Consider the following 26,276-nt stretch of genomic DNA (forward strand, 5'->3'; position numbering starts at 1 on the left):
CTTGATAGCTTTATTACCCTTGGGGGCCTCTTGTTTGGTATGTCAGTGTCCTCATAACCTGGAACCACATGATGAAAATTAAACAAGGCTTTGTTGTATTTGTTGCTGTGGAAATATTAAGTCAGCTGCTCCTCTTTCGGTGGGAGTCCCCCCTTCTCTTTTTAACATTTCAATTTTCATTCAATGGCAAGGAAAGGGGACAAACAAAAGGAGAGTCGTATCCATTTCCCCTCTGATCTCCCTTGCCCCAGTTTTTAAAGCTGTCTTTATCAGTCTGGGAAAGAGCAGGAAAAATAAAGGCATTCTTTCTTGCATCTTGAAAGAAAAAAATAAATAAAGGGGGAGTGAAAGGGGAGGGGGAGAAAGGCGAGGGACGGGAACTACCAATGAAAAGATGCTCCTCCAACCCTCCCGTTCAGATAATAGTTAACTTAGGGTTAACGATTAATAGGCCAGCAAGCAGTGTATAAATGGCCAAGGCTGAGATCCCACTGCTAGCTGGATGTTTGTAAACTGCCTCCTGCGTCTTTGCAGACTGAGAGCTTCATCTTTGTGGTCCTCACACATCCCCAAAATGACCAGTGTGAGGTCTCCAACCTGCTGCTGCTGGCTGCCATGTCTTCTGCTGCTCCTCAGCACTTACCTCACTTCTGGAGTCAACCTCCAACCCATGCACTGTGCCCCTTGCACTGAAGAGAAGCTTGCTGTCTGCCCGCCAGTGCCCGCCAGCTGCCCAGAGACGGCTCGCCAGCCAGGTTGTGGCTGCTGCCAGACCTGCGCTCTCCAGATGGGTGAGCACTGTGGAGTGTACACAGCACGCTGTGGCCAAGGGCTCAGCTGCCATGTACCTCCAGGTGAGCCCAGACCACTCTATGCCCTCATCCAAGGGCAAGGAACATGCCTGCCAACCAGTGATGCAGAAGGGATACGGATGGCAGAGGCTACAGGTATATAAATGCTCTATATCCCTAGTGTATGCTCTTGTCAGCAGAAAGCTTTATAATTCTGGTGCCAGGTTTATATAGAACTAAATTCCAGCTCTTAGTGATTATGCTAAAGGGGGTAGGGCTGACTTGTGTATGAAATTAAAGGTTGTATGGTAAATTTGAAAGAGTTAAAACATGAGATTTGGGAAATTTCTCCTTGTTCTGATCCACCTTAGTTGATCCACATCTCATTATAATGCTCCAAAAGACCAAGGGTGGGAGGCAAAACAAGAAAGAAATCCAAGCACATGGAGTGGAAGAGCCAGAATTCCCTCCATGCTCCTTGGCCCAAGAGGAATCTATTGTCCTTTTGTTTGGTTTGCTGTTAAATGTTCATAGTAAATAGGGAGTATATAAAGCAGTCCCAATGTGTTGAAGGTCTGGCCCTGACTGGAAGCTAACTGAAGGCAATAAATGATACCCACTGGCCTAAATGGACTAATGGGTATTTGCACTAGTGTATTAACAATGGATAGGTATTTGATGAGGGGAGAAGTAAGCACACTAAGCCATTAACATCTGCTAAGCTCTATAGCTGACTTCCGCATTTTTTCTTCTGACAACTTCTTTGCCAAGATTTCCTTTCATGGAAATTAAATTGACTGAGCCATAAATCCCTGAAGAACTTAACTTGACCATCACAATAGTGGAGCTCAATGTTAGTATCTATAATTTTTTTTTCATTAAGGACAGAACCACTCAACAGTGGCTTGAGTGCTATTAGTGAAAACGTGTCTGAATACTACTGTGAATTTCAGCAACTTTGGCAACTGAAATGTATAGCCTTTTGAGTTTATCAGGAGAAAAGTCCGTAAGTTTATATGCATCCCTCCCATCACATCAGTTTATCCTAAATATTATGCTTATTGCTATTTTTTTCAACTTGTTTGTAAATCGTTTTAGGCCCTGATCCAACAAGGCTTTTAAATATGTGCCTAACTTTAACCACATGAAAATCCTATGGATTTATTAACATCTTCTACTGATTTCATTGCAACTTGTACACATGTAAAGTTAGGCATTTTCTTTACATACCTGAGGGCTTGTTCTGCCCCTTGTTTGTTTGTTCTTCAACAAGCTGACTGGGTCGGCTGACTCTATTGCCTATTTGTGTGAATTATTACCCATTGACATGTGTTAGCCAGGCTCTGGAACAAATTAAAATATGTCAGGGGACCATGTTTAGAACAACTCTTTCCAAGAAAGAAAACAAAATGCATCAGCACTGGCTGAGGAAGGCTTCAAATCAGTTATAGTTTTGTTTTCAGTCTTCCAGTTTATCCCACAATTCACACTATTTACTAAGTTAGTTGGGGCTTTTTGTTTGTGCTCTGACTTCAAAATGGTAATAGAGTAATTAACTTATCAGGGAGCAGCTAATACATGTGTCCTGCTGAGAAATCACAGGGTTTTCATTTGCTGTGATGCACAAGGAAACTCCCATGAGATTGATTAGACTAGGCTCACAGGAGTTACACACCCAGGAATTTAACTTGACTTTTTTTTTTTTTGGTTTGGTCAAACTAATGCAGGAGATGGCTAAGGAAGGGAGAGACTACATCACAGGATATTGTTCTTCTTTTTTAGATTCTATGGAACCTGAAGATATACCCCTCGAAGGGACTGAAATGACACAAGATCAGCTGCTTAACTATCAGCTGATGTTTCCCATTGGGCAGGACAAGTCTATTCCTTGGAATGCCATTAGTGCTTATGAAAACATGAAAGCCAAGAGAATCACTGAATTAAAGAAATGGAAGGAACAGGTAGGTTTGCTTGAAAGGCTTTCAAGTAGCAATTGATTTCCAGTTCAGAATGAAATTGTTACATGGAACTAGATGCTGCACTGGCTCTACCTCATTTTGTGTCACTGGATAACAGCCCCACATTTTTAGAAAAGTCCTGATCAGAAGCTTCATGGAAAATAACTGGAAGACATCTATGTATTACTTAAGGCTCACATAGATTCCTTTACACAGGGCTGAATTTCATCCATGATGCATATCAGATTCTATCATCACGTTTATATCCAGAGTTTTTGGGGGGGGTTTAAATAAAAGGTGCATGTGTACGTATGTGTAAGTAATTCAAGTTACCACTTGGGGGCACCAAAGAACAGAAGTTAGGATAAGTCATCGGGAGCAATTGCATAGTATAGAGCTGAATTAGGAGCAGGCATAGTATATGCCTAGAATATTATGAGACAGTGCCAATGCTTCTGCAAGGACCAAAGCTGGAGGTTCCTGGCTGGAGGGTCTGGCCTTTTCACTTGGGGTTAGTAAGGAATATGATCACCATATTTGGGATCAGTAAGAAATTTTCAAGATCAGAGTGGTACAAACGGGGTGGGGTGGGGATTACCTTCCTTTGCAGAGGGTGGTGTGGCCCTCTACCCAGGATCTCTTAAGCATGTATTAACACCATTTCATAGAAGCAGGATGTTGGCTGCCATGGTTCCCCTGCTTTACCTGTGGCTGGTTAGGGTGTTAGGGCTGTGTTATGTCAGGCTTGATGATAGTCTTATGTAGGGGACCTCCGAAGGTCCCTTCTAGCCTTGCTTCTCTAATAACAACAGTTACAGAAAGCATGTAACCCTCATTTTTATACTTTGTGGGTTTTAATAGAATGTTATCCCTGGCATAAAATGATCCATTGCTGTTAAATTGTTGTCCAGTACATTTTAAGAATTTTTGACAACTGTATGAGCCATATGTAAAGATTCACTTATACTTATTTCTAAAAATAAATACCAGAAAACAGTTTTAAGCAACCTTAATTTTAAATTAAAAATACTATTACCTTTTGTGTGCATGTCAGAAAGAATGATTCATTTCACTGGATTTGCCAGGGGCCAGCTGAATACAGTAGACACAAAAACAAGCATTTAGAAAATTGTTTTGCAAAATACCAAATCTATACACACAGAACAACACAAGGACCTGACTGACACGTAAATGTGAAGCTGGATCTTAATGTAGTCAATATGGCTGCCGTGATGTATACCAGTCGGTGATATGGATAGCTGCCATATTACCATTCTTGTTTAATAGGGGATACATCCTAGTGTGAGAGAATTATGAAAATAAATCCTCATGCTTTTAAGGACAAAAAATAACTTTAAGAACAAAAGACAAAGGGCTAACACATGCCTTGGCATTTTGTATGTCATTTGGGCTCCAACTGAAAGAAATGGAAACTGCACGTGATTCAGCCAACTACTGATTTTATCAATGTAGCTTCTTCTCTTAATTGACTATGTTGTTTTTATAGATTCTCTGAAGTTCATCATTTACATTATTTATGTAAATATTCTTACAGGGACCTTGCCAGAAAGAACTCTACAGAGCACTGTACAAATTAGCTAAAGCTCAGCAGAAACCTGGAGGCGAGATATACAAATTCTATTTGCCTAACTGCACCAAGAATGGATTTTATCACAGCAGACAGGTATATTTATGTTCACTCTCTACTCACATGCTGTGCTAGTGGTCAGTCTCAGCCAGCTTTCCAGTATAACAAGTCACCTGTCAATGCTCAAAGAGTTTTCAGAGCCAGATGAATTGGCTGTGAAAATAAGAATGGTTTCTTGGGAATAAACCACCTTTTTCTCTTCAACTATAAAATACTTAGATTAATGAAAACAGAAGCTGAAGACCTCTTTTTATCCACAGATTAGTTGTAGAACATTGTCTCCCCAAAGCATGTTTCTAGACTAGCACTATCTCCATGCTACCAGCCAATGTTCATTTACCATATCCACCATGCTGACTGCAGAGAGAGATACTGTGGCATCCCCATTGAGAACTACTGCTTTAGATGATGTCATGTCAGTGCATAAGGCTACAAAGCATGGTGGATGTGTGAGAATGGCTACAGAAGGATAAAAACAGCTATATATTCTGGTTAAAATTAAGGTCCAGATGAAGTCAGCAGCAAAACTCCAATCAGCTTCAGTGGGGCTGGGAGTTATCCTGAGATAAGATGATTAATAGCACAATTATTAAAAGGAAAAATACAGCAGAATACACTGTGTAAGAATTATCTTACCAAAATAGTTATTCCAGAAATTACCAATCCAGGTCCAAAATCGCTAATTAACCAGCTTGATGTATTTGTATTCGAGATCCCACCTCTCCCTGCCCCCTCCCTCTACCCAAACAAGCCATGCTATTAAATCTCACTCTTGGTCTGTGTACCAACACAGTGCAACTCTTGAAGAAGCTGTTTCCATAAGATCTAGTTGGATACCAACAGAAATCAACTTAAAAAAATCCTTATTTACATTAGATGCTGGGGGATTGGGCCCAGGTTCTCATGCACTCCAGGTTCTCATCTCTGCCTACATATTGTGCTTCCTCTCATGCTCGCTCCTCAGGAAGATATTTCTTTTTTTGGGAAGTAGTTGAGCACAATTTTGGAAAAGCCTGTAAACATCTACTAGGTCACAATACTGTGCTAAGTGGGGCTCAATGGGAGTCATGAGTTGGGAAAGAATAATGTGTTGTACAAAAAAAATCACTGCAGCTTTCTTATGGCTCATATTTGCTAATGCTTTCCAAGCACCCGTACTTGTATACAGTTTATGTGTGTTGTGTATGTGCACAGTTTCTCAGAGTCAATTTCATAATCTGTTTTCCTGACCTTTCTTGTAGTGTGAAACTTCTTTGGATGGGGATTCTGCTGGATGCTGGTGTGTCTATCCAAGGAACGGGAAAAGAATTCCTGGCTCTCCTGAGTTGAAGGGTGACCCTGAATGTCAGCAGTATCTCAGTTCACAAGAATAAGACCAAGCACATGCCAGCATTTGCATTCACTCTATAAGTCTTTTGCAGTATCCTGCAGCCTTTTAGACTGATTCAGTGAAGTTCGCATGTATATCTCACTTTAAGCATATCAGTAGTCCCACTAGTGGTAGTGCCACACAAGTCAATGGGACTACAAAGATGTTTAAAGTTATATATGGATCTATGTGACTGCAGGGGTCCTATACACCGTAGACATGTATATGAATAATATTATAATGAGCTGCCTTTGTACACTGCAGATTCCTTAGTATGAAATGCTGCTGAATTATTTATTTCACAGTAACTTTATTTTTGTCAGTGTGTTATTAATTTATATATCCACATCCTCAAACACTTCATAACTTTATATGTAAATACTTAATATTATTGTTCTTAAAGACATGCATTTTTCTATTTTGGAAGAGTGCTGCTTGTTCAATTTCACTTGGCTTAACACTAACTATTAGGAAGAAGTGGCTTGTAAAACTTGCATTTTGTATTGTGTATTTATAGTTTGCAGATGTAAAGCAGAATTTAAAAAGCTTCTGGGAGAGAATATGGTTAGGAATTTATTTAAAACCTGTTTCATTTGTATATCATGTTACTTTTGCACCTCTGTTTCAATGTCACTCTTTTTTCTTAAAAAAGAAATTCTAAATCAGGATCATATAGGGAACAACTAACAGGAGAATATTAGTTTATATTTTCCTCATACATGCACTGGATACATTGTAACATAACAGGCGAAACTGTACAAGCTGTAACAGGTGTAAATTTTTCATATGTTGACATTGTCATGTTATTTAAAATTTGCTATTAAATAATTTCCAATAGACATTGCTGGCCTCTTGCTTTCAAAGATACATTGTACTCAAAGTTTAACCCTTCCAGTGGAGCAGAAATAGGGCCATTTTGTTCTCAGAGGATGAGTAAGATGGGTACTGGGCAGTATACTTGAAGGGAGGAAGCAATCAGTTTGCAAAGTGAGTGCACAGGTTCTTACCCTTAATTGCTGGAATGGGATGAGAGCAGCAAGGCTCAGCAGAGAGTAGGATAGGCAAGAAAAATCATCCAGTAGGGAGCAGGTAATTGAAACGCAGGAAGTTCTTAAGAGGAATTCCCATGAAGGCATCAAAATAGAGAATGGGTTTTTTGCTCTTTTCTCCCCATCTTGGTCACAACCCTGATAACAAAATCAACTTGGCAACTAAGAATATTTGGGCATCTGCTTCACTGTACAAATAATTTGGGAAAATTCCAGTATTCAGTACAACCCTATCTTTTTATATAGTACTATTGCCTTATCGCTTTCTCCTGAGTTTTCTTCTACTGCCCCCCAACCCCTTCCCTCACATCTCTTTTCTTTTTCTATTACTTCTTTGTATTCTGGAAGCTTTTGCCTTGGGCAAAGTGGTAGCCCATAAGGGAAATTATTAAACAGCTTCCTGGATAGGCAAGCTGGATCCATAGAAAAACTCTAGAGCAGCAATATGTATCTAAAAGACAGTATAAAGACCTACCTGAGATACAGACCTATGCTTCATGCCTAGAGTGTCAAGGAATAAGGGAGTAAGGGAGTACTAAAAGTATGCCTTGGCATGAATAGGAAGTGCTTTCCCCAAGAAATCCACTACTCCCTGACCTACGCAGCAGGAGTTTCTCTTTCTCTCTCTCTCTCTTCAGTCTACTCTAAATACTACAAAAAATGTAAAGGGAGCTGAGGAAGTGGAGAAGAAAAGGGGAATGGGGACTGGCTGAGCTAACCTACATACTAACAAAGAAAGAAGAGTGTTACCTTGTCTCAGGGTACGCTGGGAGGGGAGTTCAGTTTAAAAAGACCTGTGTTTTCTTGGCCTAAGCCCTGGGTTTAGCATGTGAAAGGGAGGAGGCTTCTGGGAACTACAAAACTGATACTGACTTAAGATATAATATTTTGCCCATTTCATCTTGCAATTGCCTAGAACCAGGCTTTGCTAACTGGGAGTATTTGCTGGATTCCAAAGTCTGTTATGGTGTCTTCATTAAGGTTTAGTGAGTACAGTGGGAAATGAATTCTGTTTCATGGTTAAGATGCAGAAGGAAGTATCATACAGTTTTTAGGGATTTAAGTCAATATAGGATCATAGGAAAATGGAGCTGGAAGGGACCTCACAAGGTCATTTAATCCAGAGTTCCCCAACCCCCAGGCTGTGGCCTGGTTCTGGGCCACGAAGGGATGGCTGCCAGTCTGCAGGAGGGTTGGCTGCTGGACCAGAAGTCCGGAAGTGACTGGCATGCTGCGGAGTGGCAGCTAACCCTTTCTTATACTGAGTTGGAGGGTTGGTTGCCGCTTCACAGTATGCTGGTAACTTCCAGACTGCTCCCACCACCTCCACTACCCACCCCCTGCTGATACTGTTGTTCCTGAAACGTATTCCTAAGATCAGCTTTGTGTAGAGGGGCTGATCCCTTGCCTGCCCCTCCTGCCCCTCCTCCCCCCAACCCCAGCCTCCTCTAAATTGTCTCTCCCCACATCTTTCCGAATGGCTAATTCAGAAAATGCAGCATAGGTGGAGAGAGCAGCCCCATGCACAGAGCCTGAGCAAAGCTGAAGCCAGAGCCAGGATCTCAGCCTCTGCAGGATGTAACCAAGGGATTAGATAGGCAGGCCGAATCCCATAGCTAGACGAAAACAGGGATTCAGTAAACTGCTGGTAAAATACAGACTGGATTAAAGTCTGGTTCTAATCTTTTTGTGGGCCAGATTGGGTCCACAGGCCATAATTAGCCAATCCCTGCTCTAAGGCATTTAAATTATGAGCTCCCACATCACAGGGTAGCAACCTAAACACTAAATCAGAAAGCACCTGCCTGTGGCAGGTACACCGTGACAGAAACTGTCCTAAGGCCATAACAGACAGTGTCTTAAATCCTTAAAGCAAGCAAAAAACAGTAGATGCTGCTCTGGTGTAGGAGGCCAGCGAACTTTTGCTTCCAATATTGTTTGTGCATTTCACATTAAAGTCCCCCCAAGTGAGTTTATGATGGCCACCAGGTCTCCCCTCAGCCTTCTCTTGTGATGGCTGAACAGGTTCAGGTCCCGTAGCCTCTCCTTGTAGGGTCTGCCCTGCTGACCCTGGATCATGCGGGTGCCCCTCCTCTGGACCCTCTCCATGTTGTCCACATCCCTCCTGAAGTGCGGCACCCAGAACTGGACACAGTACTCCAGCTGCGGCCTGACCAGTGCTGCGTAGAGGGGGAGGATCACCTCCTTGGCCCTGCTTGTGGTGCATCTGTGGATGCAGGACAAGGTACAGTTAGCCCTACTGACCGTGCCCTCACATTGTCAGCCCATGTTCATCTTTGAGTCAATAATGACTCCAAGATCTCTTTCTGCCACCATACTCTTGAGAAGGGAGTTTCCCAGCTTATAAGTGTGCTGCTGGTTCCTACTGCCCAAGTGCAGCACCCTGCACTTGTTAGTATTGAAACCCATCCTGTTTTTGTTAGCCCACCCCTGTAACCTGTCCAGGTCCTGCTGTAATGTATCCTTCCCTACTAGTGTGCTCACCTCACCCCAAATCTTTGTATCATCAGCAAATTTAAAAAGGCTTCTTTTCACCCTGTTGTTCAAGTCACTAATAAAGAAATTGAACAGTGCAGGCCCAAGGACTGAGTCCTGGGGGACTCCACTGCCCACTTCCCTCCAGGTGGAAAAAGACCCATCCACCTCTACTCTCTGAGTACAACCCTTCAGCCAACTTGCAATCCATCTGACTGTGTAGGCATGAATGCCAGGAAGACTACATCTACCACAACACCTGCATCCAATGCTTTTATGACCTGATCATAGAAGGCAATAAGGTTGGTCTGACAGGACCTGCCCCTAATGAAACCGTGCTGGTTGCCCTTGAGTATCATCCTTGCTGCTGGCCCATCACAGAGGTACTCCTTGATAATCTTCTCAAAGAGTTTCCCCAGGATTGAAGTAAGACTAATGGGCCTATAGTTGCCCGGGTCCTCCCTCTTCTCTTTTTTAAAGATGGGGGACCATGTTGGCTTTCTTCCAGTCATCTGGCACCTGGCCAGAGCACCACAAGTGCTCATAAAGCTGTTCCAGGGGCCCCGCAATAACCCCTGCCAATTCCCTCAACACTCTGTGGTGGAGAGCATCTGGACCTGCTGATCTGAACACGTCCAGCCCCTCCAGAAGATTGCTAATCTGGTCGTACCCAACCTTAGGCCTGGCAGTGTTTCTCCCAAGTCCGTCTGGAATCTTGGTTGGAAAGTCCCGGTCTCTGCACAAGAAAATGGAGGCAAAGAATTTGTTAAAGAGGTCTGCTTTCTCCTCTGGTGCAACCACCAGATTGCCAAGCATATCCTGCAGGGGCCCCACATTGCCTGGTGCCTTCTTCATTCTCCCAATATATTTAAAAAAGGACTTTTTATAATCTTTGCTCTTTGATGCTAGCCCTAGCTTGGTATCTGCCTTAGCTTTTCTAACAGCCCCTCTACAGACCCGAGCAGTGGAGGCATACTTCTCTTTGGTGATAGCCCCTCCCTTCCACCAGGTGTACGCCTCCTTTTTGGCAATCAGGCATTCACAAATGCCCTTGGTGAGCCAGGGGGGGCTTTTGGGCACTCTATCAAATATTCCTGGAATCATACTTCTTCTGTGATACCTCTTCCCATGTACCCAGCTTACCCAGGAGAATGGAGTGGGCTCAGTAAGGCTTCATGGTCCATTAGGATGTAGGTGTCTCTATACACAACAGGCCAGAGTCTTCTCCAGCTTGCACTGCTGAAATTCCAGCAGGCCATCTCCTGTCCCTGTAACTAAAATGCAACCTAGAATGGTGCCATTGTATACAATGGCATGTGTCCAGCTATATGTCGGTACAGATGATGCATTTGGCATTAAGGAAAGTGCTACTGGATAAACCTCATGAACCACCTTGGGAGCAAAGCTAGGAACACAGAGTTCTTATCCTGCCAGGGCAAGCCCCAAGCCCTCCCTGGGCTACAGAATGCACCACCAGGGCACATGAGCCGTGTACTTATTCGGCTTTGAATGTACACAGGTGAAGCAGAAAGCCTCTCTGGCCCTAGTCACGTGCATCAGAACCTTGCCAACTCTAGTAGCCAAATCCTACTTCATCTGTATATGCAGAAGAGCCGCTTTCAGAACAGAGCTGTCTTTGCCTCCACTTGCCTTCTGAATAGCACAACTTCTTATTAGGCTTTGTGGTAGATAGGATCATTGCATCCAAGTCTTCTAAAAAAGTGGTTCTCAACCTTTTTTGTACCAGGACCCATTTGTAAACGTCAATGGCCAGTCCTGACCCAGTGCTCGTCACTCCCAGCCCACTACCCACCTCCCCACCCTCAGGTCCCAGACCCCCAGTGTGTGTGGCAGCAGGTAGGTGTATGGGGCAGAAGATGCCCTAAGCAGCCCCTTGGCAAGCTGCAAGGGAAAAGCCACAGTTTTCCATGTTTTTCTTTTTTAAAGGAAAAAACATTTCTAAAGTTTATTCATCCATTTTTAAAGTTTGTTGATCCATTTTTAAAGTCTGTTCAGAACCCTTTCATACATTCTTGCAACCCACTTTTGGGTCATGACCCATGGGTTGAGAAATGCCTTTCCAAAGTATGGTAGGAGAAAACTGCATGTAACTATTTGATGGAAGAAGGGAAAATCCTCCCATTCTTCAGACCAGTGGTTTGGGCATTTGATCATGGAGCAGGAGACTCATATTCTAAGTTCCTCTCATGAGCAATGATTTGAGCCTGCAGCTTCTACTTCCTAGCAAAGAGCACCCACTACCAGGTTATCACATAGCCATTATATGCACCCCTCCCCAGCCTTCCTCTTGAAGCTAGTCCACTGGAAGCCTAGAGCGGTGGTGTCACCACCATGTCATCTGGCCTGATCTCAGCATGTGGGACAGGGCAAAGGCAGTGCAGAGCCCTGAAGCCTGATTCTGGTGGGCAGAGGCGATGGAGGATGCTGGGACCTGATACTAGCACTTGAGGTCTGATCTGACCTACGGACCAGCTTTGCATTCCTCATCTGACCCACGGGCCCAAAAGTTTTAGTGCCACTGGCCTAGAGAAAATATGTATGGGATCAGGAGAAGAGCCAGTCAAACGAAAATTGATTTAGTGAGAAGGCAAATGCCAAGGAGAAAGCTCCTTATAAAGTGCTATGAAATCTACAGATGAAACGTGCTACATAAGCATCACTGTGAAAGAAGCATCCTTAAAGGCATTGAGCTCTATAACATTTCTGGTGTGGCTTCTCACATATTTTTCTCAAAGTGCATTATTTTCTATCAGTTTGCTAGGAAGAGTGAATCAAAGCTTTTAAAATACATTTTTTTTTAACTATATCTTTAAAATGTAGACCCACAAGAGCTGAGTGTCACATCTCTAAAGGGAGTTAGGTACGTACTTCCCATTGAAATCAGTAAGTGGTAAGTGCCTTAATTTCTTTACAAATGTGACCCTATGCTGCTGTTTCTGATATCCAAGAAGTTTATTGCATCTGAAGGTTTTCCTACCCCTTGTAGGCTTTCCAATTTAATTCAACCATGCCGCATTCTGCCATTGCCTCAGAGTGCTTGTGACAGAGTTGAATGCCTCCCTGCTTGTCTCAACTCCAAAACAGTCCAGTTTCCATCACTGGACAACAACATCACTGGTAACACCTTAGCTTTTCCCATCACTTATGTAGTGAGGTGGTATAAGGTAGGCAGCTATGAAGCATAACAGAGTTGTGAGAGGCAGCAAAATGAAGGTCACAAAAATCAATGGCATTAACACCATCACTTCTCAGGAAGTATTCACTGCATAGGCAATGTTCATTTTTGCAGGGAGCAACTTCCACCACAGCCATAGGCTAACTACAGGGCTGAAGTTCTAAGCACCACCTCAAACCTCAGCATTTTCCTTTCCAAAAGCAAGGCACACTCCTTTCACCTCACCTCTCACTAATAAAAGCTCCAAACATATCAAAACCAAGCAAGCAAACAAACAAACAAAAACCCACATAGGATTTTTTTCCCCCAGGGAGCAAAACGGTGAAGGAAGCACACATGACAGGTGCTGGTCACGTTGCTTATTGCATCCTTGGAAGGCAGTCAAATACCACAGCTCTGGGTGTGTTACAAGAACCTCAACAAAATAGCATAGAAAAATAGTGGAGGGCTCCTCCCTAAGACATCTAGAGATACCCATGAATGCAAGAGCTTCTACACTTTTCTGGCAATGCCCCATTTCTGATGTGAATGGTAAAGTTGTTCTCTGTGCCCTGAGAACTGCTTTCACTGCTTGAGGACCTCTAATCCCACTATTATCTCCACTCTTAGAGTTGGTGTCTCCCAAAATTAGTAGCGTCGAATGGCAGCAAACAAGAGCATAGCACCAACACAGCATACTAGCACCTATGAAATTTGGTCCCCTTGTCCTAAGTCTCTTGGTTGCCTATATAATTTACCAAGGCTGCTTGCATGGAGAATGACTAACCAACCTTTTATTTATATGACAAAAATGTATCAGGCAAGGATACAAGGTGAATCCTGAAGTTTTCTGCATCTGTGACTTATTTTGGGACAGAGTCTAGTTAGATGTATCATAGCTTTACACTATAGTAACTGGGCATGTCTACACATGTACTTTAATGCACAGTAGCCTATTCAACTGCACATTAAAGCGTCACATTAAAAAACATGCAAATACACTAATGTGCAGTAAAATCAGCTACTGCACATTAAGCAGCACTAAAAAAGTGTGCACTTTTGCTATTGCACATTGGGCAGCCTAATGAGCGTTTATTCAGTACCTCATATTGGAGGTACTAAATTTAATGTGAATTAGGAAAAGTGCAGTAATGCATATGTAAACTCACCCACTGAGAACGTATTTGCACTCTCTGGGGCTAGAAGAGATGGCAGCTAGAGAGAGGGGTCTTTTTACCCAATAGCGGGTGCATCTACACTTGCTATTAATGCAGTAATAGGCTTACTGTGCAGTAAAATACTGCACAGTAAGCCTTCCCTGGGCATGTGTCTAGATGTGCAGCCTTTTGAGAAGAAAACTGCTTCCAACCAGAGCAGCCCGGTACAAGGCTGCTCCTGCCCTGCTATGCTCCCCTGCAGTAGCCAGGGTGAGATCCAGGCTTCCTCAGGCTGGTGGGGGGTACTAGGGCTGGTCCAAATGTGCACAGGGCCAGGAGAGCTCTGCTGGCTGCCACAGCAGCTGTCCCCTGGCCTCATGCACATTGAGAGGGAGCCTGATGTGCATGGGGCTGGGAGACAGCAGCAGCCGCAGCCAGCAGAGCTCTCAGCCCCATGCACATTGGGGGACACAGCTGCTCCTAGTCCTGTACCCAATGGGGCTTCCCTGCCCAGCCAAGAGTTCATTGGCAGCGGCACTCATTGGCCCACATTGTCCCATTCATTGGCCCCAGGAGTGGGACAGGTCCCGGCCAGCCTGACTGAGCAGGGAAGCAGAGCTCCCCAGTCCTCGGGGGGCAGGGTGTTAGGACTTGGGGGGAGGTGGAAGCCAAGCAGCTCCAGGACTGGGGACAGAGAACTTCCCATCCCATTGCCCCCTGCTAGTGTGGCAAACTGGGATCAAATTTGCTCCCAGTCAGCCTCTACATGAGCACTACTGCACATTTAATCTAGTACCTGTATTTACAAGTACAGTATAACTTCATACATTCAGATATCAAAAGTCCAGAATTCTCAAAAATCTGGCACTTTGGGAAGTGGTGGTGGCTGTGTCCTTGAGCAGTGGGGGAGGAGAAGGGAAAGCTTGCACACAGCAGCTGCCCCCGCCATCTACCACCCCACACCGCTGCTCTGCCAGCTTCAGAAATAAAAAATCCAGAATTTTCAAATTTCTGGCAGGTGCTTGGTCCCAAGCATGCCAGATTTATGAGGTTATACTGTACTAGCTAACTGCACAGTAGACTAATTTACTGTTCACTATACACCACACATGTATAGACAGTGATGCTTTACTGCGCAGTAAATAAGTCTATTTTGCAGTAAAGTGTCGTGTGTTGACACACCCAGTAAGGATGATAATCAGTTTTGTAGTTGCCTTGTTCACTGCACACTTTCTATTCTGTGCTATGAATTAACCAAGAGGATTGAGACACAATATGGCACCAAGGACATTCAAAGGCATGAGGTGGGACAACGCTGTTAAAAAAAAACCAAACCAAACCAAACCAGAGATTTAACAAACTTTAATGCAGCCAGAGTCCTACTTCCCTGCTCTTCTATTTTTCCCAGAAGACACTACCTCTTCCCCAACAAAGCATTTTGTTCCTATTTCCCTTCAGGCAGCTACTCTGAAAGCAGACTCACTTGCAAGATACCTGGTCAGGGAGAAACAGATCACTACATTATATGATGATGTCATTAAAGATGGTTTCACCATTCATATTTCACCATAAGGGAGCAGTATTAAAGCACAGGTGATGTTAACTTTGGTATTTTTTGATTTCTAAGTGAGCAACGCTGCCTGTTTCTTTAAGTAATTTTATGTTGTATTTGATATCTAGTATGAGAAAAACCTCAGTAATGGGGTGACATACACATGATGGATAGAGCTAAGGTTTACATTCTTTTTAATCCATTGTGGCTAACTGCAGCCATAATATTTTCATAACTTCAGATTTGCCTACACTAGAGGCTGAGCCAGGACATAACTATGCCAGGAGAACCCCCTAGTGGAGATATAGTATAGGGCAGCAGGAGTTTTTCTACCAGAAGCCATACATCTTTTCCTTGAAATACATGAACTAAACTGTCACAGGCACTGTATTTGCATAGTTGTACTTACATCAAGGTTTTTGATGTATGATTAGTTTTATGCTGCCGTCTTTATGATGAGGAAAGTTCCTAGGGTAAAACAAGCCTTACATTTTCAAATATAATTTACAACATCTTTAGAATGAAAAAGAAGGAAGAGGGGAAACATGACAATGGAAGTTTGTTTCTGTTCCCAGGTGTTCGATTTTCTACTGGCTTACAAAAAAATGGCAACAGGTTTGGTAAATGCCACCATAACCAATACAACAACACCCCATAACATGGGGCATCAGAGGTCTGGAAAGGGAAGAGCTTGCTCTCCTGAAAATGCTGACTTCCTCATTGCACTTGGCAGCATGGGAATGAGCCTCCTGCTGAAAATCCTCAGTTTAGCAGAACCACACCCTGCTTTATAAGATAGGCAAAGGCTCTCTACCCTTCACATAAAATGTAGTATTGCTTTCCCTGATGCCTGCTATTTCATTTGGTTGCAGGCACTGCAGCTGTGTGAAGGTCTCATTGGTTTAAACCAACTGTCTGTCCTGGTGAAGCTCCACATAGATAAAGGATATTTGCCAGGTCAGTGTCTTTCTTGTTTTTCCTGTTTTACTATGACCTGACTAGTCTATGTAATATTAATAAGACATGTTTAATCTTGGGGCCACAGCCTCCATATTGCAGACCTATCTCTGCAACTCTACAGGTTGTTGGCAATGCATGCTTCCTTGACTCTAAAGCATAGAGATATCACTGCTCCCTGCCCCATCCTCTTGCAACGCCAAAACTCCTAAGTTGTGTGTCAGGCTGGGGAAAAACCGTGCTCAGTAGATGCACCTTTGACCACTAAGTGGATCGCAAAGTGGGAATCTGCTCAGTCACTCATTACTTTTGTTTGGAACCACAACTTCCAGCCCTACTGACGAATATACACAGCTGGGGGAACAACCTTAGCAGTAACACAGAGCAGCTCTGAAGTCCCTGAGGTAAAGGGAGAGCTACATAAGCAGTATAGCAGAAGGGGACATTTGGAAACATAAAGCTGTGATCTGCAGCATTATTATTATTTTTTTGCTACTCATTGGGCCCTACATTGCTTCAGCCCACACCCACGTGGCCCATAAGTCATTCACCCCTTAGTGAAGAATAGGGTAAAAACACAGTTTGAACAGTATTATTAATATATATTTTTAATCTTACTCTGGAATTTTTCCCACGATAGCAGTGTGTGGCTCTGGCTTTTAAAAATTCCAACTAGAAGTAGTTACACAGCACAAAATGCAGGCAGTGGTTTAAATGAAATTCTTTTCCCAACAAACAACACAGTTCTGTTTCTTAGTGCTGCCCGTAGAATTTTTTTGTTTTTGTTTTTAGTACAAAACAGGCGGATACTCTCTCAACCAACCCACTGTTTAGTGCAAAAATCCAATGCTGGGGAGCTATAGGCAGTAAAACACCACATGCTGACAGACTAAATGGCTTCCAGTTGAAAGAAGATGCATAGCCCCAGTGGACATACAGAAACATTTCTCTCCTAATATCCCGACACATAATAAACTTCACACACTTGAAAATAGTCTTATTACAGGCACTGACCACAAAAAGCACACCTTTGGAATATTCAAATATCCTTAGTCTTTAGAATTCATTAAAAAAAGAGAAATAAAAGTCATTTTTTATAGGAAGCATACATCCTGCTGATAGAAATTAAAAGACATCTATAATTTTAAAAGGCACAGTTGGCCCACTTACAAAATAGTTAACCATATAAACATATCATTTTAAATATTAAACTCTAGCATCCAGCAAAGTTGCTCAGCACTTTTCATACTTTAAATATAAATTGTGTGGCTAATACATAAAATCTCTGTGGAGCTATCCATAGTTACCCAGTTTTAAAGAGTGACTAGAGATACCAAAACATGATTTCCCTACATATTTGTAAAACCATTACTTAAATTTAGGGCTCAGTTTAGTAAAGAATTATGCTGTGTTAATGCTTCTATGGAATTTAGTCATAAAAAGTTCAGACTGTACTAAAAACTAATTAATTCTGTGGTTTTGGTATTCATTGAAGCCTCCGTCCCCCAGCGTACAAATAGCTAACATTATGCCCTGAAGGGTATGTGTGCCAAAAAGGTGGAAAAGGATATTCTAAGCTCAAAAAACTATAGCAGAGTATGTTTATTAAAAAAAGGAAACTTTCTTAAATAGCTTGAAAGATAATAGAGCTGCCTGCAGGCAGCTTTAACTTGTATTCTGGTTATTTATGGGGTCTTACTAGGCAGCTATGTATTACTCTGGTTAAAATAAACACTTACCTCATCAATACCTTCTATATATTGTCTCTTTATCTTTAAAAATAACATTTATATTTTGTATATTCAGATGCACATTAAACTTTATCTTTCTCTATAAAATTACCTAAACCGGTGGGGAAAAAATTAGTGTTAATGAAGCTTCTCTGAATGTTATATTTTCATCTGGGTTACCTGTGAAAGATCCTTCCCTTCACTGATACTGAATGACCTATACATTTGCACATTTACCTGATTTTTCCCACATTCTCCTGCTCAAATATAACCCACAAATATTTTGTGTTTAAATTGGGTACTCATTATACAGTCTGACTTCTTTGCAACCATTTCCATGAGAAAAACATTGAATACCCATATAACTTGTTTGTTGAATTGAACCCTTGTCTTAATAGAAATAGTAACATGAAAAAAATAGCTCATCTTCATCTTAATAACTGTTTTTGTGATAGCAATAAGGTTAGTTTGTATTTCATACCAGTAAGTTGCCTGCTGGGGAAGTTGTATACACCAAGTGCAGTGTTTGATATTAGAGTAACTATACCGTATCCATGTAAAATATACAGCAGACAACTTCTGAACATGGGTGAAGTTTTAAAATACAGGAGAAATATTTTACTTGCTATTTTTGGAAACATTTTTTGTTTTGATTTTTAAAAAAAAAAATCAAGTCTCAGGAAAAAATATTGAAGCCGACTTGCATAGATGTAAAAATCATTTTGCTGCTTTTATGGTTTTTTCTGTGTTACAAACAGAAGATTAGATTCATTAACAATGCACAAGCACAAGAGTTTGTCAATTAATTTATCATATTTTTAAATAATTCATAGAACTCCCAGTCTGCTTGCTTTGGTCAAGTTGTCAAAGAATTTTCTTTTAAAAAGTGGTCCAGTATATACAGTAAAGGATATTTTGTTATTCAAAACCTTCGTCAACCATGGGATTTATCTATATATAGTTCTCATAGCTGTCAAGGAGGAAAAAATAAACTTCCAAGGATTTAAAACAAGCCAGAAATGTTGCCACAGGCTCTTAATATTTCTTGCATGTAGGTAGAATGTGCATGGAAGACATCCATCCACCTTTTTTGTGCAGATACTAGCTCACATTTTCAGTAGTTCAGGAATGAGGGTTTTTTTTCCCCCCCATCATGAAGCCTGACTCATCTCTCATTCATTTGGCCTTTAGCACCAAGGCTATGGTTATGTCCCCACATACTGATAGATCAAATTTCTTGTTCATGTGACACTATTTGAGTGACTTAGTTAAAACTAAAACCAGTGCCATTTTAGTGCTTTGTCAGTAAAACTATAGAAGCAACAATTGCAGTATTTCCTTCAGTTTACACAACTTTTTGAATCTCAAATATTCAAAATTCGACATATTTTGGAACACAAATTCCCTCACGAACATTTTTCCTAATCTTTTGAAGGATAGGATTTAAGTTAAAGTAAGCTCTGTTTGGCCAGATTAATAATTTAAAAAGTACACAGGGTCTGTGTAAGGCTGTTGCATTAGCACAAGGCCAGCGATTACAGACATCATTTAATTCTTAACTACTTACCCAATAAGAAATGAGGTTGAAATTGTTTAAGGTTGCACCACTCACTGACATAAAGTATATTAAACTCCACAGGGCATATGCTCCCACTGATTTTTTACACAGACTATCTCGTGAATTGCAATGGGCAGTCTGACCCAAGCTAGCTCCAAATGTCTCCTTAACTGAAAGAATCTCTGATTGAAAATGCACCATCTCTAGAATTAAAAGAGAAAAAAGATTTTCAGGATTGGATGCTTCCAACTGAGCCCTCAGATGCAGGCAATGCCCACTGAAGTCAGGAAGTTGCAACCACGTGATGGCAAAATTGTGTCCCCAACGTCTCACAGTTCAGTTCCACATCCTCATGCCCACACATTTTTGGCACTGACTTTAATGGGAGTTTCTCAGGCAGAAGGAAGGTAGAATATGGTCTTCAGTTTGCTGACTGCAACAAGGCAACATAAAATGGATACAAGCTTTAAAAAAAGTTTTAAATAGTTTCATAATTAGAAGGAAAAATATTTGTGGACAAAAAATGAAGCTAGTATTAACAATTTTAAAGGGGGATGGAAGAAAAAGAAGCTGTGTTACAGCAGCTGCAGTGTGTTAGAGAGTACAGAGGACTCTGTTATGGTCAGTTTCAATGGAAGTATTAATTTTCTACCTTGCACCTAAATATTACAGTGATGTGTGCCTAGATATATCAATAAAGAAACAGACAGATTAAAACACTAGGAAACTTAGCCTCTTTAGGAAACATATTCTTCACTCAGCAAAACAATTTTGAATCATCCAGATTAGGTAAGTTTTTATATAAATGTGATTCTATTTATAATCCCCTTGTTTTTTTGTTGGTTTTTTTTTTAAACTTGCATAGGTTCAGTAGAATACACCAAAATTATTGTGTAACATTTGGTATTCATGTTACATTTAAATAAAGTTTATTAAAAAAAAACAATTATATTAAATACAGACTAACAGAATATTCATAATATATTTTACAGAAAAATAGCCACGTCTTTATTTTAGAAACACGCTTCTCTAAAAAGTTCTTTGAGATTTTTATAAAACATTTTACCCGTGAAGATAAGTTTCCCGTCAGACCTGTATAAAAAAAGCTTAAACTTTAAATCCTTGGGTTTTTAATGTTTTTACAGGCTTACAATCTATAAATTCTTTAAAATAAAACAGTATCTTTCGGGATCAAATTGGTCACAGGCCATTCTTTAAAAAGTCAGTGGAGACTCCCTGAATCCATTCTGAAGTGCCTTTTCTTTTTCTATCTGGGGATCAATAGTGCAGATTTACTTGGGAATTCAGAGCTCCCTATATGTTCTATAGAAAGCTGGAAGTGTGTCAGTGGCAGGGTGCAGCTGCGGAGTCCCTCGAGTCAATGAATCCCAATATCAGTAGGAGGCAGAACTCATAACTCCAAGTCCAATGCAGTCCACGCTTTCTCCAGTCCCTCCAAGGTCTCTGATGGGTCAAACTGGCACACAGATTCCATAGGAGATGGCTTCTGACACTCATTTGCTTTCCAAGTTATAGCAGTGGACATCTCCTTTTCCTTTACCATCATATCCAGGGAGTGGCTGTCCATACTTATCCACGCACCAGCAGTAACCCCTCTTTCGGCCTTTGGAAGGGCGGCACTGAAATAAAATATAGTATCAGGTTAGCTCATGTTTCCCTCTGGTACAGTAGGGATTCCAGTTCATTCTAATTCCTTTGATAGCTTCAGTTTTATAACCTGGCCATATCAAAACTGGTCAGTAGTAAATGAATTCTTATTAGTAGTATTAACAATTGTAATGAAATTTTACTTCTGCTACCAGCCAACTGTTAGGGATCTAATTATCACACAGTAAAACTAATCCCTCCAAGAGAAATTATACAGCAGGGTTGTCTACTATTGACTAATGCCAACTTCAGTGGACCAGGGGAACAACAGTAAGGTTCTATTTCGGCCCTTTCTTTGTCAAAGAAACCCAGATTCCTTCTAGAACACAAAGGGAAGACATGTTTGACAGAGACTGTACTTCCAGGAACAACACCTCAACTTGGAACTGTTTGCCCAAGGAATGTCAGTACTGTCCCTGAAATTTATTAGCAGATACATAATCCTCTACAATAGTTAGGTATATTAAAATTTTACAGGTAAAGTTTGACATTGAAACTTTACCTGTAAATTTTTCTAATAATAAAGTTGACTAAACATTGATCCATAATATAAACAATTTCTAGAGAAATCTGCTGCCTAGTAGAACTTGTTACAAACTAACTGGTCATAAAAGAAAGGAAAGCTTTCCCTGGGAAATTTTTCTATCATCATAGAATCTGACAAATACATTGTCACCTACAAAAGTTTATGCTTTTCTGAACTAGGTAGTCTTTAAGGGTGTCTACATACATGCTCAGGGGGGGCGGGGAGAAGAGGGCATTTTAATTAGAGCAGTTCTTGGGAGCCACTTTAATTAAAACCCCTGCAGCATCTTGTGTATTCAGGGTCCCCCATTTCAAAATGGCAGTGTGGACATTTTAACTAAAGTTCGTTTGATGAGCTTTAGTTAAGGCACCCCTGCTGCCACTTTGAAACACAGGACAGTGAATACATGAGACGCTGCAGCACACTGGAGCATTCTGATTAGAACGCTCGATTAATCAGTTTGATGCATTCTGATGTATTCTAACTAGAGTGTGTTGCAGCATGTGTATAGGCACCCTAAGGTGCTACCTTAACCTAGTTTTAAGCACTTGTTATGTAGCTCAAATTTACAGCTCTCCAGGACAGGATTATCCCAGATCCATGTTACCCAGCTCATGTTACACTAAGCAGCAGTGGGCCCAATCCGGGCTAGCAGGGGAGGAGTGGGTGGGGTATTTACACTAAGGTGAAGCCTAGAGTGAGCTGCTGCTCCCTGCCCTTCCCAGCATCCCAGATCCCTGAGCACTGCTCCCCATTCCCCTGGGCTTACTTGTGGCTGCTTGCACTACCTGTCCTGGGGGAGCAGGGTTAACTTGTCGGCCTGGCTGCTGCCACTACTCTCTGAGCAGGCTCAACCTGGAGAAAAGCAGCAGCCTGGCAGCAGGGGCTGGGCAGGCAGGTTACTCCTTCCCTGCCTGCTCCCTTGGCATATACAGCATGGACAGCCACAAGTAATGGGGGAGCAGGGGGAAGCCTGGAATGGGAGGAGAATTCTTACCTTTCAGTCCTTCAGGTCTCTGCTGGCCTGAATTTTGACTGATCAAAACTCAAGTTAGCACTAACACCGATCAACAATTGTTCGGATCAGTGTAAGGTGTAAGAAGGCCCTATCATGGCTAACTATCTACTGCCTCTATTTAGTAAAGGAAACGATAGTGTAGTGTTTATTCCATCATGCACAGTGACCATAATCTTCTCAGCACCCCAAAATAGTCAGGGCAGGGGTGCCTGATTCATTCTGTCCCCAGGCCAGATCAAGACCGCAAGTCCTCCTCACAGAGTACAGTTAATGTAGCTGTTGCTTGCTTCCTGCTAACAACACTCATCCCCAACAGGGCTCCACCAACTGTCACTATACTTAATCCAGCTAAAAGGAAAGACTATAACCATTAAGGTTGCCATCTATTCAAACATGGAGCACTTTACCCCCATAGTCATAGAATGTCGTATCAAGCATTCCTTAGTCAACCTATGTCTCATGATGGGGGTTTCACCAAACATTTGATGCAGAAACGGGTTCATCAGAGATAAATGAAGACCAGCCACAATTTTAAAGAGGCCATGACACAAATTTACCAGGTTCTTCCTAGATTACAACTAAGCACAGCTATGCTTAAGTGAGAATAATGGTACAATTCGGTGTGAAAATCCTTGCTCCCCTACATCTTCCAGCACACGGGAAAATAGCCTATGTCCTCATTCCTTACCCTGAGAAGGGACAAAGAAATTAATTTTCCAAAGTAGATGAGTGGTCAGATGAACACTCTTCGCTGGTGTCTTTTATTCACAGCCAGTGAAATTTATCTCTGTTCAGAAAGTTCACAGAGGACCTACCTATACATGTACCATTTTTGTTACAACTTTGGATAGGAAGATCACATATAATGACATGTAACATAATTACATGTGTAATAATACAATGCTTTTTCTTCAGGGCCTCAAGTTCTTAGTTCTTATCACGCAATGATAATTTAAATGGTACTTCTTTGAGCCGACTGCAAGATCAGGTTGAAATAAATAAATGGGTAGGGTTTTTTAAGGGAAAAAGCATAACTAAAAAATTGAGTCTTCACTGAAGTTACCTTAGTAATTTTCCTGATTCACTGATTATCTGTAGCTGAGTTACATGCTAACTATTCAGATAGTTTTCTATAGTCATATCTCTAAGAATGGAACCAGTATAGAATTCACCCTTCAACAAAGTTTATCCAAAGCTAAATGAAATCAATAGGAATCTTTTAATCCAGCATTAGCTTTAATAAATGCTGGATTAAACCCTAACAAAACTAACACTAACATTTACTATTCAGCACCTTAAAACTCTTTATCTTCCAAATAATGTCATTAATAAATGTGATTTTCATGATTCCAACATTATACGAGAAACTGAAGTACAAATGCAGCCAGTGATTCTCCCTAGTAAAGGCAATAAAAACATTGAAAAAAAAGGATTTCTTTTTTATCTAAATCAGGTTTTTTTAATTTAATTGTAGGATATGTTAACGCTCAAAGATATCATCATGGAATAGGGATTATAATTTCTAATTATACACTGTTTGAGACAATATGTTCATGTAACCTTTTTAGAAAAGTTTTATAAATAACTCACAACAGACCATGGATTATATTATGGACCCAATTTTATGGGGTTCCCAGGGGCTCCTCTACATATTAATAAAGATTAAAGAAAACCACTCCACCCAATGGGACTCCATGCTCACTCTAAGATCGCATTAAGCATCTCTGCGATGCTTAGTTTCATTTATCAAAGTGTGGTTTTGTGTCTCCAGAGATAACATCCTTGGTTAAGAGCAGTATATGGAGATGAGAGATAACAGACCTGATTACCTACTTATCAGCCCTATTGTCTCTCTGCAAGTCTGAGTACACAGAGTCAAGTCCTTACCTCTCTCTAAAAGTGCAAAATTTCAATAAGTTAATTGAATACAGTGGAGTAGATCTGGGCAAGAAGGAGAAGTCTGGAGATAAATGCAAGGATGGAGGGGCAACAGAAACAAAAGAGAAACATTTTGAACAGAATGTTGTTGAAATTGCAAAAGACTTCCTTAACAACCACTTTGCAGCAGCTGCTCTGAAGAAAGCAGGAGGAACCAAACTAACTCTCCCACAAGATGTACAATGCAACTCAGTAGGATATTATTTTGAGTGAGGTTACATCAAACGACAAGAATACACTTTTTGCAGAAAACAATGATTAAATTGAGGCTTCTTGACCAGTGATTTAAATCATAATTTATATTAATTTGATTTAAAGTAAATCCACCCTGCTGAAAATGCAGGTATCAGATGTAGTCATGATTAGTTAAAGAGCATTAACATATGTGTAGATAAAACCTGTCACTAACTTTAGTGCCGGGTCTTCCCAGTAACTAGGGGCATGTGGCAGGGCAAATTGTTTATTAAATAAACAGGCATGTTTATTTCAAACTCAGTGTCTTTATACCTATTCTTCACTTCCATGTGCTCAAGGACAGCGAGGTCTGACAGTTAGTGGGGAGGGGGTGCAGGAGAAAGAAGTTGGTGGGGGACAGAAGACAAGGGGACCACCTGTTGCCCATATCTTTATTTTCCCTGCTGTAGCAGTGGGAGGGGGACAAATTTAAGGCAAACCTCTAATAATTAGATTCTATACCTGGAAAGTTATAAAAAAAATGTATATTTTTTATATACAGAACCTAATTACTGGCAAGGGTTATCTTATATTCAGGGTCATCTTGTATTCAAGAAAAATGTGGTATTAAAATGAAAGATGTCCTATAACTGCTGGAGATGATCATGGTATTACTTCATCAAATTCATTCCCAACTGATCTTTTACCTATTAATAGTGTCACTGTGTCTTTTTTTAGTACTTTTTTTGTGCTGGTCTCCACTGTACTGCCTGACACAGTACAGACATACGTTATACTAACTGGATTATATCCGTCTACAAAACTTAATTTGCATTTGTGAGCACCCTTATTTTCCTAGGGTCTCAGATCATGTATTAGTATTTACTTCATAATCATAATAACCTGCAAGATGAGTATTATTATGATAGTAAAAGTAGGCACAAAAGCCATAATCTTGCCAAGTGCTCTGTATGGACAGACCTTTGTGTTCATGCTAGGTTTAGATATTTGATCAGTCAAATAAAGTTCAAGCAATTGATTGGTTAAATATTGCTAACAAATTATAAAATCGCCAACAGATCCAACTAATAAACAGGAAATAAATACAATAATGCTTTGTTATTCATATACAAAATATGCAAAATATATAGCAGATTAGAAGCCTACTTCAACCCCAAGGATTCCTACATTTCTAAGCTGTAAAACGCTAGGTCAATTCATACAACAGCAAGTGCATGCAGTTATTAATTACTCAAACTGATGGATTTTTTCCCCCCATTCCAGCTATTCATTTTAGAAAGATACATTAGTTCATATTTTATATTTTTTGACTAGTAAACTGCATCCTCAATACCTGTCTGGGAGTGAAACTGTATCAAGATCTGATAATCTGATAATCAGCACGGGTTCATCAGTGGCAGGTCCTGTCAGACCAATCTGGTGGCTTTTTATGATCAGATCACTAGATCATTAGATGCAGGGGTAGCAGTGGACATAGTTTTCCTAGACTTC

At 41.1% G+C, this 26,276-nt stretch overlaps 2 protein-coding genes across 2 annotated transcripts in view; one reads left to right on the forward strand and one right to left on the reverse strand.

Moving 5' to 3' along the window:
• The first annotated feature begins 485 nt into the window (after positions 1 to 485).
• On the forward strand, positions 486 to 6,604 carry IGFBP1 (insulin like growth factor binding protein 1). Its single transcript, XM_019509124.1, has 4 exons — positions 486 to 947; positions 2,574 to 2,752; positions 4,305 to 4,433; positions 5,639 to 6,604. Exons 1-4 carry the CDS (start codon positions 503 to 505, stop codon positions 5,768 to 5,770), a joined length of 885 nt encoding a protein of 294 aa, XP_019364669.1. The 5' UTR covers positions 486 to 502; the 3' UTR covers positions 5,771 to 6,604.
• Positions 6,605 to 16,744: 10,140 nt separating this feature from the next.
• IGFBP3 (insulin like growth factor binding protein 3) overlaps positions 16,745 to 26,276 on the reverse strand; it is a 45,760-nt gene continuing 36,228 nt past the window's right edge. The window contains exon 4 of the mRNA XM_019508726.1: positions 16,745 to 21,080. Within this exon, the coding sequence (XP_019364271.1) occupies positions 20,955 to 21,080 (126 nt within the window). The 3' untranslated portion in view covers positions 16,745 to 20,954. The remainder of the gene's footprint in view (positions 21,081 to 26,276) is intronic.

This window comes from Gavialis gangeticus, unplaced genomic scaffold (assembly GCF_001723915.1).
Source record: "Gavialis gangeticus isolate Ggan-Ray unplaced genomic scaffold, GavGan_comp1, whole genome shotgun sequence".
In the NCBI taxonomy this organism is placed as follows: domain Eukaryota; kingdom Metazoa; phylum Chordata; order Crocodylia; family Gavialidae; genus Gavialis; species Gavialis gangeticus.

Bases quoted from the DNA above. Each gene is read 5' to 3' on its own strand.
- IGFBP1 (XM_019509124.1), top strand. From the start codon at position 503: ATGTTTGTAAACTGCCTCCTGCGTCTTTGCAGACTGAGAGCTTCATCT. The intron at 948-2,573 runs GTATATAAATGC...CTTCTTTTTTAG, and splicing joins ACGGATGGCAGAGGCTACAG to ATTCTATGGAACCTGAAGAT. The intron at 2,753-4,304 runs GTAGGTTTGCTT...ATATTCTTACAG, and splicing joins TAAAGAAATGGAAGGAACAG to GGACCTTGCCAGAAAGAACT.